The sequence below is a fragment of the Dendrobium catenatum genome, unplaced genomic scaffold (assembly GCF_001605985.2).
Source record: "Dendrobium catenatum unplaced genomic scaffold, ASM160598v2 fragScaff_scaffold_740, whole genome shotgun sequence".
Lineage (NCBI taxonomy): Eukaryota > Viridiplantae > Streptophyta > Magnoliopsida > Asparagales > Orchidaceae > Dendrobium > Dendrobium catenatum.
The window spans coordinates 339,491-360,143 of NW_021319202.1; the positions used below are offsets into that span (position 1 = coordinate 339,491).

Sequence of the window (20,653 nt, forward strand, 5' to 3'; positions counted from 1 at the left end):
TGACATGCCTACATTTTAATTCATACGTAATGAAAAGTAATTTCGTACAGTTTAAATAAAACATGTTGAAAATTTAAAATCCCACTAAAAATAGTTCTCACACTCACACCTACACAAGTGGATAATGTCTAAAATAAAAAAACTCTCAAAATAAAACCCAATGTTTTTTGTAGGTTATTTTGTCTTCAAGAGGGATAAAAGAGAAACAAGCCTACTCAAAAGGCTAAGAATACTGATTTTATTCTCTTTTTTTTGCTTTGTGGATTAGATGCTAAAACTTGATTACTTGCAATGCAGGAAAAGAACCTTCTTTCTCAGGCAGCCAAGGAAATAAATTTTCTTTCTTAATTGAAGCCATTTTCATTTAATTTGGCGAGTAAATTCTGCCATGGAGGAAAATATGAAGAAGTATAAATTAGAGAACTAGCTTGGTCTATTCGACCAATAAATTTAGACAAAATAAAAGTTAAAAAAAAAAAAATCTCTTTTCAACATTATTCAAGATTTGAATCAGCTCTATTATGGCTAATAAGATTTTGATATCAACTTTAATCTAATAATTAAGAAAATTACAAGCCAAATATATATCTAATGGAAACTAAAAACATCAACGTCATTTTTTTCATGCTCACAGAAGTGGAAGAAACAAAGAGAAAAGAAAAGAATCATAAACAAAAGAGATTAAAATGGAACTGTTAATCCATTCTCAAGTATGTAACTTACAAGGTAGAGAAAACTAAGAAAACTAACTAACTAATAACTTTCATTAATTAATTTCTTCTTCCCTTCTAAGCCTCTTCTTCATCAGCCAAACACCATCAACTTCCATATAAGAACTCATAAGCTCCAAATGCAAACATTCTCTTCTAATATTCCATGAAACCTTCCTCTTCCTCCTCTGGCTACCTTCGATTGGCTTCTTCGGTGCAGGCGGGCAATCTACCGATGGACGAATTCTATGCTCCGGTGATGTTGGAGTGTGATAACCCTCCGCCTCATCATCTCCATTGATATCTCCAATTTTCTTAGACGAAGCAGACAAAGCCAAGTCCTCCACAGTGGAAGAAGAAGAAGAGGAAGAGGAAGGAGAAAGAGAAGGCTTAGCTGCAGTGAATATTGAAAGATGATGATGATGATGGTGTTGAACATTCTCTTCTTCCTTGGTCAGTAAAGACGGAGTAATGGATTTGGAATTTGCCATGAAGGAGAAGTTACTGCGGAATTCCGAGCGAGTAGGGAGAGAAGCTAGGCAGAAGGCGACAGAAGAGAATAAGAAGCCAGGAAATTAAAAAGGAGTATTCATTAGAAAGAAGAAACGTTTAAGATTTCTTTATTTATTATCTTGTTTGTTTGTTTGTTTGAGAGAGAGAGAGAGAGAGAGACAAAAGGGGCTCAACGAGGGCTAATATTAAAGAGGAAATTTTTTATGTCGTGGCCTGTCTCCTACATATTTCTTTTAATAAGATGGTGACATCAAATTATTTTTATTTAAAATTTATAAAAAAAAAATTCATTATTTTGAAAAGAAATTATTAAATTTTTTATATAATTGTTAAAGCTATTGTACTCGTAATTTTTTTCTTTTATGCAAAGTATAAAACGAAAAATGCATCATAATGTTCTTTGAAAATATATAATAAAATGAGAAGTTATTTATATAAAATATAAAAATTTAAAATGTAAACATTTAAGATAATATAAATTTTATAAAAAATTAATATTTTAAAATATGTGATTAATTCAACATAACATAATTTTATAAAAGTATTGCTTGAAATCATTGTGTGAAACACTAACATAATTTTTTTTTCTACTAATGAATGAATATCTAAATCTTATAATTGTCACTCAACCATCAACAAACATAACCAAAGCTATTAATTAAATAATAAAACAATTCAATGTTTTTTACATTTCATCAAAAACATAATAATTCAGTTTACTTTCAATTTGTATATCAAAGGAATTAAAAATTAGATTACAAAATATTACCTTAATAATTCAGATCAAGACGAATCTGTCTCTACACCTTGCTACTATGTTAGGTCTTTTCAATTTTTTTTTTAAATGCCAAAGAATTTATAAAATGAGCACAACTATCCTAGAGGACTTTTTTTCCTAGTCATCACAAATATCAATGTCCATTTAAAATATTAAATATCAATTTAATGAAAACTCAATAACTTGTAAATAATGCATAAAGTGCTAGTAAAATATGATTTTCAAGAGTTTAAGTATGTATATGATTTTAAAATTCTTTCTTATACTTTTAAAATTGACTTTCATAGAGATTTCAATTATATCACAAAACACTTACCATTAGACAATTACTTCTTCTTTTTTCGATTAAAACCCACATAGGTTCCTATGTGTTAATATAAAAAAGGTTGCAAGTCCTTAATGAATCATAAGCTCTCTAAAAATATAACCTTTGAAGTAAAACCTATGAGTCAATGATTCAAACTAGTATAGAAAACAAACAGAAAGAACAGAAGGCATGCCAAACTAGCAAGAGGCCAACCCAAAAAAAGGACCTTTGGAAGAGCAGAAGAGCTTCAGCAAACAACCCAAAAGCCACCAAGCATCTAAAGCTGCAGAAAATCTAGAAATAGCAAGAGATACCGAGCATTAAAATAATTGGCTAATGGAGGAAGACCCCAACAAAACACACCAGCACCAAACCAACCCAGAACAACCAAAGGAGGAACAAGAAAAACACCACAACCCAAAACAACACAAGCCAATTAAGACCAAACACCAAAAGAAAAGCCCACGAATCAGGACAACTAAGGCCCCACCAACCACAAAAAAAAAAAAGAACAGTCACAACCAAAACCTCACAAAACAACACGCCAACAGAACAAAGGAACAACAACAACAACACAAAGGCAAGCTTAAAAAGTTTTTGAACTTTCTTTTTTTTTTTTTTTAATAATTTTCTTTCCATAACCCATAGAGAAACCAGCTTTATCAAATTTCATCACACCCAAATTAAAATCCTCTAAAGAAACTTTAGAACATGTAACATATATATCCCCATCACAATGAATATTACTTGAGAATTCCTCCATCCAATCAGATTAATCAACAGGGTCAACATGGTACTCACCAACCAAGTTAATACGCACATCTGGCATGGGAGAAACCAATAGATCAATAATAGGGACATTATTAGAAATATCAATGCCTTCAATAGGTAAATTAGAAATCAAGATAGGGTTAGAACTAGATGCCACGATTTTACCCACAACATCATAATCTTCATTCGACACATTCAAAACAACATAAGAAGAAATTAAATGAGTACCATAGCTATCAGAGTTAAGAGAGATTTTCTCCATTTTCTCACCATCAGAATTCAAATTCTCTAAAAAATTAACACTATAGGGAGTAAGCAAAGGAGAATTAGCATTGTTGTTAACATAGACAACTTCAGAAGGAGCAATATTAGAAGAAACAAAAGAAACTAAATGCACATTATCAAAAGCAGAGATAGGATCAGTCAAAAACATCTTTTAGAAACTCCGGCAAGAATAAAAGCAATATCCATTTCCATATCATTTAAAGCCAAAATCCCAACCTATGCAATAAGGGCAAATATTTAATTTCAATTCATTTAAAGTCAAAACTCTAGACCCCACAATAGGATTAGGAACATAACCAGCATCCAGATGAACAAAAACGTCATGCTTCCTCAACTGAGGATGCAATTTAACACATTCGGAATTTTTATGTCCCATAGCTTTATAATGAAAATAAAAACTAGGCAAACATTCTAAAACTACCTTTTGAATATAGCTAAAATTTTCAAGACCAAGCCAAACAGAACCAGGATAGGATCTAGAAATGTCCATCTTCACCAAAATACGCACAACGGGTGGCCTAGAACCCACAATAGTGGCATTATCCGTATGAAGTGATCGGGCAAACATATATCCCAAACCAGAAAGAATATGAGGTGAAAATAGATGGGGGAGAAGTTCTGGAAATGAGATCCATATGGAGATGATCAGGGACTCTTCCGATAAATCAAGAAAATGAGTCTATTTTATTAACTTCATAAAACAATCATAAACGAAGTAAGATCTATGCATAAAAATCCTACCATAGCCAAAATCATTAGAAAGCTTAGTCATAACATTTCTTTGATACAAAATAGTGACACAAAACTCACCCGACAATTTGAGGTTGAAAAAAAAATTTCTAATCAAATCTAATCGCGGCCTTCAGAATGAAAATTTCCCAACTAAAGCATAATCAAAATGCTTAACAAGATGAAGAACTTCTTCCTCAGATATCCACAACGCCGGCAAACCCTAAATATATCTCATACATATTTTTTATAGTCAAAATATATATTCAAAATATGACATAAAACAATATACAAAAAGTTACATGGTGAAAAATTTTTAAAAACATAAAAAATATATTTTATCCATATTTTAATAAAATCATTTAAATTAAAATCAGAGATAGCAGTTTAGAGGTCTACCTTGTGCTCTACAATATCCTGAATAGACCCGATGGACAAATCTAGAGCTTTGACCTTTAAAGTCTATATTCTTCTTTCTCTATCCTTCTCATCTGCCTTATGCTCTCTTCTTCTTTGGGTAAGGGCTGGGGATAGAGTGATATGCAAATAGTTTAAGATATTTTAATATTTAAAAATCATAATTAGTTTAGCCCGGCCAGCATCGCGATGGCGCTTCTTGGCACCGTAGCACCTCCCTTTCTTCCTTTACAACTAAAGAGTATATATTGCAATACTACCCATCCTTGTGCTATGGCGATCCCAGAGAAAATTTGATGACTTACATTTCTCTTTCCTAATAACTCTAGGGTTCATCTAGACTTATACTTAAGAATACATTGGAAACTCTAGGATTCATAATTATGAAATCAAATCAAAATTAAACAGGCATTAACATAAATCACATCCATTACTTGGGTTTTGGATATGTTTAGGATGGTAGCATCTTAAGGATTCTCTATGTTGAATAAGTAATTGTGTGTGTAGTTTAGATGATAATCATTCAATTGAAAATGAATTATTGGACTTAATTAATTCAATAAAGGTTTAGTGGCTTGAATTAGAACTGTTAAATTCAATCTCCATAATTAGATAATCGGGATATGAAAAGTTCAAATGTGAAGCTACTTGCCCAATAACGAGTAGGTTCTTTCTTCTAAGAAGAGCTTCCATTGGGGTAATTAGTTTTAAAGTAATTTATTGAATTTATTTTAAGATGAATGTGATATAAATTTTAATTGATTCCACATATAGTGCGCTTATTTTAAAGTCAATGTAATAGTTTTGAGACCGATCCTCATTAAAAAAGTCGCCACAAACAAATCCTAAACCTTTCTCGTTGTTATTCAAAGTACCTTATATCTATCCCCAAATAACTAAACTATCCTTTATTAAATTTAAGAAGCCAAATACATTCAAATGAGGATGGGAAACACACAACAACAGCCTTTGAAACCAAATTAAAGTTCAGTCATTAATGTAATCATGTATGATACAGATGATAATTAAAGGGTTTGTTCTAAATAAAGCAGCTAATCCATATTAAGACTGTTTAATATATAACTATGAAGCATCATACTTTGATCTTTTTTGAGGAACATCATTGGGCCTTCCGCATTCCTTTACACTTTCATGATTTTGCACAAATGACAGGCCACATTAATCATTCCATCACATTCTCTATGCTTTCTTTCTTCTCGATCCCTTCCATCCATTAGCATTCCATAAGGGAGCTAGCATGATAGAATTCCAGCTGAATGTGCAAAATGAGCATCAGATTTATATTAATCTAAAGCTCATTTGATTTATTTGAATTCAATTTTTTGTTTTGAAAAATATTGAAATTTTGTTAAATTCATTGATAGTTAGATCCGCTTCTACCAAATATTTCAAATTTGTTTGATTTTAGAAATTTTGTTGGGCTTCAAAATTAAGGTTATCAAAATTGAATCTAAAACGTCAAAAATAATAATATAGAAATATTCATATTCAAAATTAATCCTGGAACAAACCATGTTGATCGGCCGACTGCGGCTGCCGCTAATGACATATGAGGCTGCATATGCCATTATATGTAGTCTGAAAAATAATTATAATTAAATTTATTTGAATTGTAAGATAGAAATATGAAATGCATGACATTTTTTAAATTATTCAATAGTATTGAATAGGGTTGTTGGATCATTAGTTGTTTGTTTGTTACCTCTTACATGACCTATCTGCAATATTTTTTAATGGTGTAAATGGTAAATTTAAGGTGAGAATGAGTAAAAATTGTTATTAAATTTTACTCAAGAAAACCTAATCATCATGAAGTGCATAATCATACTAAATTAGGAAACTAATAAAGTGGTAAATATCTTTTCATTGAAAATTATGATGATTATTTCTTTAATATAATAACAGCAAATCTTGAAATCAACTAAAGTTTCGTTTGTGACTGATTTTTTATTATTTTCTAAAACAATTTTTTAGTACAAAATTTTTTATTTAAGAAATTTTTATACTAAAAAGTCATTTTAAAAAGCAGTGTGGAAGTTGTCTCAAATAAAGTCTAAATAACTTAGATTTATTTAAACTTCAATCAAGCCTGTCTTTGAAAATTAAAATGATAATAATAATACTTGATACTTCGACGAAAATCACATTGATACTAATCTCAATATATTTGAATTAGAAACTTTCAAAAATAAAATTGGGATCATCCAAACTTCGATCTTAACAACCTTACAGTGAAACTGAACATCTCGACAAGATGAACCCAATGATACCATGATCGGCCTAATCCGAGTCCAAATGGGCTTGAACCAAGGGACTAAAGCATATTTGGAAGCGTCAAAGCACTAATTGGGTAATCAAACAATCTCCAAATATGACATGCTTATAGTCGAATTAAGCGGCTCGATGACACAAATCCAACGAGCCCAATATCACTTAATTTTGACATCATTAAGATATTAAAAATACTTGAAGAAAGCTCTATAATCGAAGGAATCAAGATAGACCATTTGATGAAGCACACTGATTTTGCCCAAGATTTTTTCTATATTTACAGAGCATGTCACTACCCTAAATCTATAAATATGTTGTTACTCTTCACATGAGGAGGAAGAATTATATAGAAAATTAGAAAGAACTATCTCGCATTTTTCAGTCATTGTTGCAGACAACCGCTGTCAGTCATTGCCACCGACAACCAGCATCGCCACTATGGATCTGCATAAAAAATCTTTACATCTACAGATTATTGACAAGATTTAATCATGTTGTTGGGTATCAAAGTCTATCTATGTACAACTACTTTCCATGATCTCTATTGAGAAAATTCAACCATATTATTGGATATTAATTGTCAAACTTGATTTTTGTACTCTTCCTCTTCATCTAGTGGATTTTACAACTAGGTCAAGCTCCATAATTTTTTCCATTTCTGAATTTTTACACAAAAATTTATCCAATCTCATTACATTCATCTGTACATGTTGAACTTTTGTACATCCTGAGACATAAAATGTACACTCTACCAACTTAAATTTTCAAGCACATAATATTACTCATTGAATTGCTTAAATAGGTGTGCATTTATAGCGGTCCCTAATTTTAACACAGTATAGGCCTTTTTATGAAAGAATGTTGAAAGTAAATAAATTAGAAAAATCTATATTGCTTTTGGAAATAAAAAAAGATGGATTTGTATCTTTGTCTAAAATTCCTAATGTTAAAAAACAAAACAATTAAAGCGGTTCTCCCCTTTAGGGTATGGTTGTAATTTTTTTAAGTGTAAAAGGAAGAAAACTATAAATTTGAATAATTTAAAAATTAATTATGTGTAAATATGCAATTTTTTATTTAAAAAATTTGTACATTTTTTTATTTAAAGGAATTAGTGCGAAATAGAACAAAAGGGCCTCACAAAATCATTGTATCATTTTACATAATATTTTTCATATATATATTTATCAAAGTAGACCCAAAAAAAATTATTATTTTTAATATGGTTCATAAAAATGAGTTGCAACCGTGTATCAGGGTGTGGAGACCACTAATCTAATTATATGTGAATTAATAAGTATTTATACATACATATTCTATTTATATAATTTAAAACATTATAAATATTAAAATTTAAATGAATTCAGGCCCTCACCCTCTCAGCATCAATATAAATTTTGATTGATTATTAATAACTCCATACATTTATCTACTTTTTAAAATAAATTCAATAACTTTTAGACCATTCAACACTCTTTTTTTTTTCTTTTTGCCCTTTAATTGGGAATTTTAAAAATAAATACAAGTAAAAGCATTTAAATATTATGTTAAACTCTTTAGTCAAGAACTTAGGGACTATTTAAGATTGTTGCATCATTTTATAACATTATCCGGGAAGTTGTTGTTGGAAAAATAATTTAGCTACTGTAATTATTTTTCGTTTGGGATGGCTTTCTTCCAGCTTCTTAAAGCGATTTTTTAGTACAAAAATTATTATTTTTTTGGTACTAGAAAGCCGCTTTAAGAAGCAATAAGAAAGCCATCCCAAATGAAGCATAAATAATAAGATATATCCTTGTATTATTTGGTTAGTATATATGAAGAATATATACCTATATGCCAAATTTTTGTATGCTACAAAATTCATAGAGTTTGAAAAAAAAATTGTTATCTTAACATTATATAATGATTTTGCATACATACATATAAGAGAGTTGAGAGATTCTCATAAAAGATAGGAGGATATTTATATTAAAAATCAAATAAGGAAAAAAAATCATGATAAATTGCATAGTTGAAATGGTTAATTATATAAGTAAGATTACATTAGCATTATATTCTCCTCAATTAGAGAAAATGAGATCACAAAGTATATAACACAAATTTGATTTCTATGAATGAGGTGTGGTGAATATTGGAGATGAATTAAAGGGATATAACAATTAGATGACAACGATCAAGTGATGATATTGGGACACTGGTGATCTAATGATTACGATTGAGCGAAGATAGTTAGATGACAATAATCAAGCCATATCGCTTGGGCAACATTGGAGAGATGATGATGATCAGGTGATGGAATTTAGGCTACAATAATTGCTAACCGTGATCGTTGGCGTCAAATGTTTTGCAAAACTCTAGAGTTATTCAGATACCCAAGATATTTCTAATTTCAAGTTAAGATCCTCTTCATGTGGAAAATAGGGGTCTATTTAAAATTTCTTTAGTGGCATTTTAATAAATTCAACCAAAATGCCAAAATATTACATTGGACCATTATTTTAGTATTTTGTGAAGTAATTATATCATAATTGAATGATCTTATGCTCATTGGATTTTTCTCGTTGATATGCTCATTTTGTTACAAGCACATAGTATTTTGAGATATTTTAATACTTTAAATCAATGTAAAGACATTTTTAACTATGCTTTACGGGCTTGATTTGAGCTTATTTAGGCTCATATTAAAATATTTTTAGTATCATTGAACTCGTCTTATCGAAACTTTCATTTTAACTAAAACTTTATTAAAATCAGAGTTATATGGCATTGAATTTATTTTGAAACATTTACAACTCAAAGATTAATCCATATTCATATGTGATTGGATGGTTTTTTTTGTGTGTCACTTATGGCTAGCTCACTAAGCTCTATCACGTATCTTGTAGTCAGTTAATAATATTTTCTTTTAAGAAATGTAGAGTGCAGCCGGCGAGCCGGTGAACTCAATGGACGAGCGTGAGCAATGAGTTTCGGGTTTTTTGTTTGACTCGAATCTAATCCGTTTACCAAACGGACTGACTCGATGCCAAAATTTTCGAGTGAACTTTTGGGTTGCATCAAATATTGAAACCCCTACTTACATAATGAGGAATACGTGATTGGCACTCATAATTCGTGAAAATAATATTCAAAATATTTTTATCATATAGACAAGGGTGATTATGAAATTATTTGTTTTCGTTGGAGTAAAATAAAACTTGTTGAGTTTAGTGCTAATGACGATTATTAACAACTGCTTTGTCCGGATTCAAATGGACGCTCCCTTGTGGACTTTTTTATCTTGTTTGGTGTGTGGTCTGTCCTTAATACTTAAAAGACTTGAAAACTTAGAGCTTATCGGTTTTGAATATATAATAAGTACTACTTTATTAGCGAGAGTTATAAGAAAGGATAAAGTGATAAATTTTTTTTAAAAAAATTTATTGATGTTATAAAATACACTTTTTACTTCACATAAAAATATAAACAAAATAAATATGAAATAAATTTTAAAATATTATAAATAAGATGATTCCAAAAGCCTCTTAGTTAGCCAGGATATTTGATGTTATTATCTTTATTTATTTTGCTTTAACATATCATTGATATATCATCAAAAAATTATTTTGACCGGGCACGAATCTCGAGGCAAAATCATACTGGAAACTTCAAAAATTAAATACGGGATCACCTGAACTCTGATTTCAGCAAACTTACACTCAAACTGAGCGTCTCGGAAATACGAACTCAACGAAACCAAATTCGACTCAATCCGAGCCCAAATGAGACCAAATCATCACCCGAAGCGCTATTGGAAAGTTCAAATCACAATCTGAGTTACCAAATAGTTTCCAAATATGAGGAATCGAGCGGCTCGATGAGACGAATCCAACGAGTCCAAGATCGCCAAATTCCAACATCATTAAGACCTTCAAATGTCTGACGAACAGTACACGATCAAGGGATTCAATATCGGTCGTCCATCCGAATCACTCTACATTTGCCCCTGATCTCTCACCTATTTACGAGCCATGTCACTCCAAAAATCTATAAATAGACCCCTCATTTCTCTTTAGAAGGGGGCTCAAGCAAGAAGAAGAGAATAAGATGAAAAGGATGGGAGGGAAGAAACTCTTCATCGACCATCGCCGGAATTCTGTTCGACGCCCAAGTGACGTCAGAATTCTGCCCATGCGACTCTGGAATTTCGCCCAACTTCCACGGGACGCCGGAATTCCGCCCGATCTCCAAGAGACTGTGGAGTTTTGTCCGAATATCATCTAACGGCTGAGTTCTCCCCGCCCGCCGACAGACGTCGGACTTCTACCCGATGCCGGACCTCAGCTCGTCACCAGATTTCTACCCGAGACCAGACTTCTGCCCGTTTTTGGACTTTTGCCGAACATCTATCCGGTGCTGGATTTTTGTTCATTGATGGACTTCTACCTGACGTCCTCCTTCTAACCTCTGTCATCAGACAACGGTCCTTACGACCTCCGTTGCCTGCCGACTATACGGTCCTTCTAACTTTCGTCACCCACCAACTACAGTCCTTCCGACCTCCATCGCCCGCCGACTACGATCCTTCTGACTTATGTCGTCCACTGACTACAGTCCTTCCGACCTCCGTCGCCGGCCAACTACAGTCCTTCCGACTTACGTCGCCCACCGACTACGATCCTTTCGACATCCATTGCCCGTCGACTACGGTCCTTCTGACTTACGTCGCCCACCTACTGTAAAGACCATGTTTCCTCCCAAGTTCGTCCGGACGAAGTTTGATTGTCCGGGACGATCGGTACAGGTTGTGCAGGAAAACAGTTATGGATGTATGGTTTGTTTGGACGAAAATAGGATCGTCTGGACGAAATTCTTACCGAGGGCAAGTCGTACGGGACGATAATTAATTTCTTCTGGACGAAATCCGTCCAAAGCCCAAGTCGTCATGACGATAATTAATTTTCGTCTAGACGAAATTCGTCCAGAGCACCAAATCGTCCGGGATGAAGTTGCGATCGTCCGGGACGATCAGTCTTCATATATATGGAAATGAGATATTTTTGGAAAGAACAGTATGTCCAGGAGAGAGAAAAATGAAGGAAAATAGGATGTTTGAGCGACTCCGGTCTGTTTTCGTCCTTTGTTGTAGTTAGAGAAGTTGACCGACTCGAGGTAAGGCACATTCCGCCTTTCTCAATTTTCAAAACTGTGGATTTTGACGACTTTTCTGTTCTGGATTTTGTTTCCGTTAGCGAATTTTGTGTGTTATTTTCTACTGCTTCAGGTTTTACCGCGTAACTTTTGATATGTTTCCGAGATGATGATTGTGCACGTTTTGAATATTTTCTAGAAGATTTTTATCATATATTTTGGATTCCGATGTGTTTTAATTGAACTGCAATTTATTAGGATGTTGAAAAATATTTTGTTAGTACAGTAAAAGTCTTATAATGTTGTTGTAGATGTTTTGTCGTAATTTGGTAAATTTCTGGATCTGTGAATTCTGTGAGGTGTTTTTTGTACGAATTCTGCTTTTTTCCTGAATTGTACATTGAATGAATTGATTAATTGTATGCTATCAGAAAGGAGTTATAAGGGGCCGGAATCCTATGTGATTCCGTTGTCTGGGTCCGGGAAGGGAGACATAAGGGGAAGTTCTGAAATCTAAAATTCTGTATATATGTTCTGTTCTGGTGCTATAAGCACAAAAGGGAGCTATAAGGGGAAGTTCTGGTGCTATAAGCACAAAAGGAGCTATAAGGGGAAGTTCTGGTGTTATATGCACAAAAGGGAGATCCGAATCACTCTACATTTGCCCCTGATCTATCACCTATTTACGTGCCATGATTTTCCAAAAATCTATAAATAGACCCCTAATTTCTCTTGAGAAGGGGGCCCAAGCAAAAGGAAGAGAATAAGAAGAAAAGGATAGGAGGGAAGAAACTCCTCATCGACCACCGCCGGAATTCTGCTCGACGCCCAAGTGACGTCAGAATTTTGCCCATGCGACTCTGGAATTCCGCCCAACTTCCACGGGACGCCGGAATTTCGCCCGATCTCCAAGAGACTGTGGAGTTTTGTCCGAATATCATCTAACGCCTGAGTTCTCCCCGCCCGCCGACTAACGTCGGACTTCTACCCGATGCCGGACCTCAGCTCGTCACCAGATTTCTACCCGACACCAGACTTCCGCCCATTTTTGGACTTTCGTCAGACATCTATCTGGTGCTGGATTTCTGTTCATTGATGGACTTCTACCTAACACTTTCCTTCTAACCTCTGTCGTCAGACAACGGTCCTTACGACCTCTGTTGCCCGCCGACTACGATCCTTCTAACTTACATCGCCCACCAACTACAGTCCTTCCGACCTCCGTCGCAGGCCATCTACAGTCCTTTCGACTTACGTCGTCCACCGACTACGATCCTTTCGACATCCATTGCCCGCCGACTACGGTCCTTCTGACTTACGTCGCCCACCTACTACAATCCGCCCGACCAAACAAATACATCAACAATGATTCTTTGTATTCACATTATGTAATGTACTCTATAAAATGTATATCATGCTAAGGCCTTCCCCCAAGGAAGAGACTCTTTTGTAATCGACTGCGAATAATAGTATATTCATTCAAATTGGGCTAGGCCATGTGGGTTTTCCACCTTTTTAGGGGTTTTCCACGTAAAAATCTTGGTCTCTCATAAATGCTACGCCCTCTCTCTTATCTTATTGCGTGCCGGATTTTCGTACAAAATTAAGAGGTTAAATTTTATATTTATCTACTGACGCGAATACTCGTGGACTCAACACTCATAAATAAGTTAAAATTAGTGTCCTACGGGCTTTATATTAGTGTAGGAAAGGAGAATTTTAATATTGCTTTTTATACCAGGAAAAAATAACTTAGTATATTATGATAAATTTTTTTATTAAAACAAATATCAAAATTATACGTGTGCATAAATTAATTATTTAAAAATATCATCAATATTTTTTTAATATGTATTTATAAATTTAAATGCTATTTATTTTGAGGGCGCATGTAATAAAAATATTATAAAATTTTGGAGGCACGTCCCCCTCGTGTCCCTCTCTATATTTGCTTTAATCTAATTTAATTTGAGATGATTATAATGTATTACTAATTTGTATATATTATATTCATCTCACAATAAATTTAATATTGTAAAATTAAAAGATATATCAAAATGTTCAGATCAAAACTTTCATAATTTTTGTAATATATTTTAATATGAGTGCAATATATAGATTAGTAATTATTGCGGATGGGAACATTCACATTGGTAGAGAGATATAGAGTTTAACGTCTAATTTTTGTACGAAAATTCATCACACAAACAAATAAGAGGGAGGGGCATGAGAATCAAAAGAGATACTGAGATTTTTATGTGAAAAATTTTAAAAAGGGGAAAAAATCATGGGACATGGCCCAGTTGAAATGATTTTACTAGTGTTTATTTTTTATTACAAATGAGGCCCTTCCATGGAGGGAAGGCCTTGGCTTTATGTAGTAAATACACATAATATAAATCACACAACATGATTGGAGTTGAAAAAATATAGTGATATGAGTGTTGTTCTCAATAGAGTGTGTGCTATTTTATTAAATAAATATTTATTTTATTAAATGCATATTTATATTCCAAATTAATTTATCAAGTAATATTTATTTTTGCTATAAAATTTATATGTAGGTCTAATTTGAAAATTTGATAAATATAAAGATATTATTAAAAATAAATATAAAATAAAATATAAGAGATAATTATAATATGTTTTTTAATGTAAGGAATGAAATTCGGTTAAAATTTAAATATTATTACATTTCAAATCTCAAGTGGAAAATGGAAAATGAGTTTTTCCGTTTGAAATGGCCTTTTAGCTTAAAATTTTTCCGTAAAAGATACGCCTACTGAAGTGGTTCTGTTACAAAATTGTCATATCATTCGTTCAACTAATTCTTTTGTTTTTTTGGGGGCAGATTATGGGATTCGAACTTGGGTGGGAGGGAGGAAGCAATAAACTTCCTCGCCACTCTGGATCCCGTTCAACTACTTCTGATCTCTTAACGAGACATGTCAACAGTAGAAGCCTATGGTTCATTTACACGTGGCGGCAGAAACGGCTATTACCTGTTTTAAAATTCAAATCACATATGAGGAGGCATTGACTGACATCTTTCTCATCCTTTCCTCCCCCTCCACAAAATCCTTCATCTCAATTTCAACCAGCTTCCGATCTGTTTCTCTCTGTCTCTATCTCTCTGTGAATCATCTTTCCTCGAACAAATCTATCCTTCTAATTCGAAAAGCTACTCCCTTTGCTTAAGCAATCAGAACCCTTCTTCTTCTTCTTCTTCTCTTCGAAATAGTTCTGATCAAGCCCATGTCGATCCCAAGAAGCACAGGAATGGATGCCCCTTTCTTTTATGAGTTCAAGAAGCAAGCTACGTTTTTTCTCAGAGAAAAGATCAAGCACGCTCGGTTGGCTCTCACTGATGTCACTCCTGCTGAGCTGTGAGTCCTTTCTTCTACATCTAGGAGGTTTTTCTCTTTTGTTTCTATGAATATTTTGAGTTCTGATTGGGTTTTGTAGACTGACGGAGGAAGCAACTAATGGAAATCCATGGGCGCCGGATGCAAAGTCGATGAGCTTCATCTCAAGATCAGCTTTTGAGATCGATGATTTCTGGAGAATAGTGGATATTCTGCATAGGAGGTTAGTAGGTTTTTTGTTTTTGACCGAGATTCAGTTTTTATTTTTATTTTTTCTAGAGTTTTGTGAGTTTTATACGCTATAAAACAGGCTGGCTAAGTTTGATTTGAAGCACTGGAGAGAATCATACAATGCTTTAGTACTTCTCGAGCATCTTCTGACTCATGGACCAGAAAGCGTTGCAGATGAATTCCTGTGTGATAGAGAAGTCATACAGAGATTGGGCAATTTCCAGCATATTGATGAGAGAGGGTGAGAAAAAAATATTTGATTTGAGTGAGATTAATGATTTTTTTAATCAGAAATTTTGATGAACAAGAGGTTTTGTTTCAGGTTTAATTGGGGATTGGCTGTGAGGAAGAAATCAGAAAGGGTTCAGAAGTTACTTGAGAAGGGTCCAATGCTCAAAGAAGAGAGGGATAGAGCTCGAAAGGTTACAAGAGGGATTCAAGGATTTGGGAGCCTGAACCACAGATGGTCTCAGGGAAGCCAGGATGGATTTGAGTATTCATCTGATTACTTTGGAAGATGCAATTCTCATTATGAGAGTTATAGCAAGAATGATGACGCAATTTCCGAGAAACTAAACCAGAATTCTCATTCTAACGCTGGAAGTGATGACCTGCAGAAAAACGTGATTTTGATAGGAGAAAGATCCATGAAAACTAATTTTGCTGAAAGTACCTATGAAAGATTAGCAGACGAAGAAGCAAATCCTGATGATGAAGAAGAGAGCAAGGGATTGCCAAATGAAGATCTGAAACAACTATTGTCAGTTAAAGATGTGGAGAGACCAAATATTGAGTTTCAGAAAGAAGAACACCACCCATTTGTCTTCAATCAGCCTCACAGAATGGAATCAATGATCCTGTTGAGCCAATCTTGAGAAATTTTAAATTTTTGGCATCTGATGGAATCAAAGAAGCTTGCACCACTTTCTCAGCGATGCAGCTATGAGAAAATCTAGGAATGAAATCATGAAGAACTGATGAGGCTATCTCACCTCTCTTTTCATTTTAGCTTTGTAGATATGCTCATGTATGACTATTGTATTCTGTTTCAGCTTTTGTTCTCTTTTGTTGTTTGTTTTCTGGATCTGAATCTTAGTGTGGCCGGAGTTTATTGGTGTTAATACTTTTTCTCCAATAGGAGTTGTGATTGGTTTAGCAGACTAATGAGATCTTTCTAAACTATACTATATCTCTAAATCATGATAAAATCAAGGAAAGAAATTTTGTAAATTATGCATTATATGGCTGGTAGTAGGTTGTTGACATAACCATAAAGAGAGATTACTATTCTGCGAGCATTATCAATTCTGATAGCAACATGCTGAGTTTATTTGGATAACACTTTGGAAACATAGGGGGGTCAAATGTAATGCATGACTTATAAAATTTTTTTTTTTATTATATAAAACTATGTTTGATATGCATTTTGTTTTTTTTGTTTGAATTTACTTTTTTTGGTTATACAAAGTATGTATTTGGTTGATGCATTATTTGGATGCCATAATGACTTTGAGGTCATTGCGAGGCATTAATTATTGATGCACCCTTTCCTCCACAACCTCATTTTCAATAACACTAATAGTTTATCCCATGTAGCGACAAAAAGCCCCCTGCACCAAGTCTTATAAGCATTATTATACAATGACCTCAGATAACAAGTACCACTGAAGAGAAAATGATGCACCCTTTGGAGAGGGGAGAAATAACAAGAAAGGAGAGGAACAAATGAATGAAGGGAAAATCATGAAACATAAGCCAAAGTCCAACCAAGAATTGTAGATTTTGAACCTCTCCACCGCTTCATAGAATCATCCTTAAACTTCTTCGTTCTTTCTTCTTTTTTGGCACCGAAGAAGAGAATCATTATAGTTTAAACTACATGGGCATTCCTCTCTTTTTTCTAGAGGAAGTCATTTGAATATGAGATATTTTGTATGTAATTGGTGTCACAACCCAACCCAATAGGATTCCTATTGTGTTGAGCTTAAACAAATGGTTAGCTAACAATCATGGGGGACTGTCAACTGAGGAATTTAATGCTTGATTTAGATTTAAATTTTGAATTGATCAATGAAGATTAATGATTGAGAGAATTTTAGTTTTACTATGATCATATAATTGGAAATCATTTTGTGATTGTCAGGTGATAGATTATAATCATATGATAGTTAGGGGTGATTCTCAAGTGATGATTTATGTATGTCAACGATCAAGGCACTATGCGAATACACAACACAAAGTTTGATTTAGAGTTTGAAGTATGGTTCAATGATTGAAGCCTAGAGATAGATTTTTTATTTAGATCATTGACCTTATCCAAAAAATGAGGCTAACAACTGTTATTATGAATTCCATTAATGAAATAAAATATTGAAGCTAACAACGTCAAACTTACAAGTAAAAGCACAAAGTTTTTTTTTTCATAAATATCCTTACAACCAAAATTTGTTTTGAGTGCGCTGCCTCTCGACCCCTATTTGTTCATCGTTATACACTTCATAGATATGTCGGGGGTCCAAGGGGACAGCGCCCTGAAACAAATTTTGGTTGTAAGGATTTTTTTGGATTCTCTTTACTATTTCTCTTTGTATTTTGTTCATCATTTCCCTAGCAATAACACATCTACATAATGTGTTTAATTATGTGGGGCAATTGACTAAAGATCATAGTATTTTAAAATTTTTAGGGGGGCAATTGCCCTCCCTGGCCTTAAGGTAGGTTTGACCATGTACATCTATACCATCTTGTAAAATGGAAATGTAAGTATGTAACCAATATGTACTTTGTATATTGTTACAAGAGTAAGTTACAATACATGTTTTATTGAATTTAGTGCATATACAAGATGAGAAAAATTTCTTCTTTGTTCATCAATCCCCAAAGTAGTACTAACATCTGGAAAGGTCAAATCATAATCCTCTTGTGGGCTCTGAAAAACATCAATATCCCATGCATGAAAACTTTGCATATTCTTTCAAGGGACAAATTGATATAGCCACATTTCATATTTTTTCAAAATTTTTTAGCTATAATATTTGAGACTTCCAAATACCACCAATCATTGATTTTATACCCTCTTTCACATCGCCACTCATGGCTGGTTGGGCTCTAAACTATAAATAGGGATAAAAAAGTTGGGCATGAACATAATGTAATTTGATACTTTGGCCTAAACTCTCTCTCCAAGAAATATAAGGATATTCAAAATTTTATCGCAAATTTACCATCTTTCTTCATTATGTGTAAGTAGTGTCTTGGTGTCATGATACTTTACTCGAACACATTAAGGTTTCGTTTGGGATGGCTTTTTTATTACTTCTTCAAGCAACTTTTTTGCATAAAAAATAAATTTTTTGTACTATAAAGTTGCTTCAAGAAGCAGTAAAAAAGCCATCCCAAACGAAGCCTAAGGCTTCATTTGGGACGACTTTCTTATTTCTTCTTAAAGCAGCTTCCTGGTACAAAAATTAAAATTTTTATACCAAAAAGCTGCTTTAAGAAGCAATAAGAAAATCATTCCAAATGTAACCTAAATCCTGATAAGAACAACTGATAAGCAAACTCATCTACATAAATGTTGGCTTGAGCTACAATAGAGGAATAATCTCTAAGCCATTGGATCACTGCAACCTTAATCATCTCCACTCATACGTAAGTAACTTGATTATAGATATTTTCTCTCAGCTGTATATATATACAATATACTCACAGTTAACATTGTAGTATAAATGAAACTATACAAATAATTCCTGTTTCTATTTCCTTGTTCTCTCTGCTTTCTTATTGCTTTTACATGTAGGTTTATCAAATCCTATGTTTAATATTACAAGTTGAATTGTTATATTCTTAATATTATGCTTTTGATTTAATATTATTTTACTAAGCTGTAAAGGTTTTGCATATGAAAATATAGTTATTATATTTTTAAAATATCACAATATTAGGGTTGATTGCATTTTAGCACATTTAGGTTTTTTACTATCATGTTTTTTTCAGTCCACAGCTATAATTTTTATTTGACAATTATTTTTTGTAGCTTTTGAAAAAATTTTATACTAGAAAGTAACTTTTTACAGCAGATTTAAAAAGTTACATTCTCTGCAATAACTTTATATATTGGTAAGAAAATTGTTGAAAACAAAACCATTAGGTTTGTTTAAGACGATTGTAATTTTTTATAAAAACAATTGTAAAACTGTTACAAAGAAGATAACTTTTCAAAAATTGCTATAGAAAGTAGCTTTTTAATAAAAATTTTTTGGAAACAGTAAACAAACATTGATCAAATAAAATCTATGATTATAATATGAAAAATAAAATGGTAAGAAAATTATTCCAAACAAAGCCTTGTGTTTCGTTTGAGACAACATTTTAACTAATTTCTAAATCAATATTTTCGTACAAAAATTTTATATTAAAAAATTATTTAAAAAAACAGTAAAAAAGTTGCCCCATACGAAGCCTTCAATCATAATATAAAAAAGATATAATTGATATTTTTTTAAAATTTTATTTGAAAGTATCAATAAAATCACTATTTGGTAAGTTTAAATAATATAGTATATATACCACAAAATAACCCCTAAAATTCAAACTTTTATTACGTCCTCTGACCGGATTGTTACTCGGTATTTGGTCGGTATTGCTAGGTATTGTTTGGTAATAATGAGGAATACCGCTATGTGAAAATCAATACCGAGCAATACCGAGTTTTCCCAAAAAATACCAAGTTTTTCTAGAAAAAACTCGGTATTTTTTGGGATTATTCGGTATTGCTCGATATTGCTCGGTATTACTTGGTATTTTGTCTTCACATAATGATATTTCTCGTTATTGTTGGTATTGCTCGGTATTTGTTCGGTATTTCTCGTTTTGTGCCTGCGGTCTTACTGCCGGCCGAATGCTGGCTTAACGTAGCTCTACGTATGTTCACCGGACCAAATAAAAGTTCCCTAAATTCACTAAATGTTACGAGTTAATCAATTAGAAATCGGGTAAATCTAGAATATCAATTATAGGGTAAATAGGATTTATATTTGCAGTTGGATTTTTCAAAATTCGTCCGGAAAATTTAATTGCACACCATAAAATAGAGTAATTGTTTCTTAAAATCTCGCTTAAA

At 32.9% G+C, this 20,653-nt stretch overlaps 1 protein-coding gene across 1 annotated transcript; it reads left to right on the forward strand.

Annotated features, from left to right (window-relative positions):
• The first annotated feature begins 14,978 nt into the window (after window positions 1-14,978).
• LOC110110227 (epsin-2) lies at window positions 14,979-16,695 on the forward strand. The gene is made up of 4 exons (XM_020841607.2): window positions 14,979-15,321; window positions 15,401-15,523; window positions 15,611-15,772; window positions 15,854-16,695. Exons 1-4 carry the CDS (start codon window positions 15,191-15,193, stop codon window positions 16,404-16,406), a joined length of 969 nt encoding a protein of 322 aa, XP_020697266.1. The 5' UTR covers window positions 14,979-15,190; the 3' UTR covers window positions 16,407-16,695.
• Window positions 16,696-20,653: the final 3,958 nt, after the last annotated feature.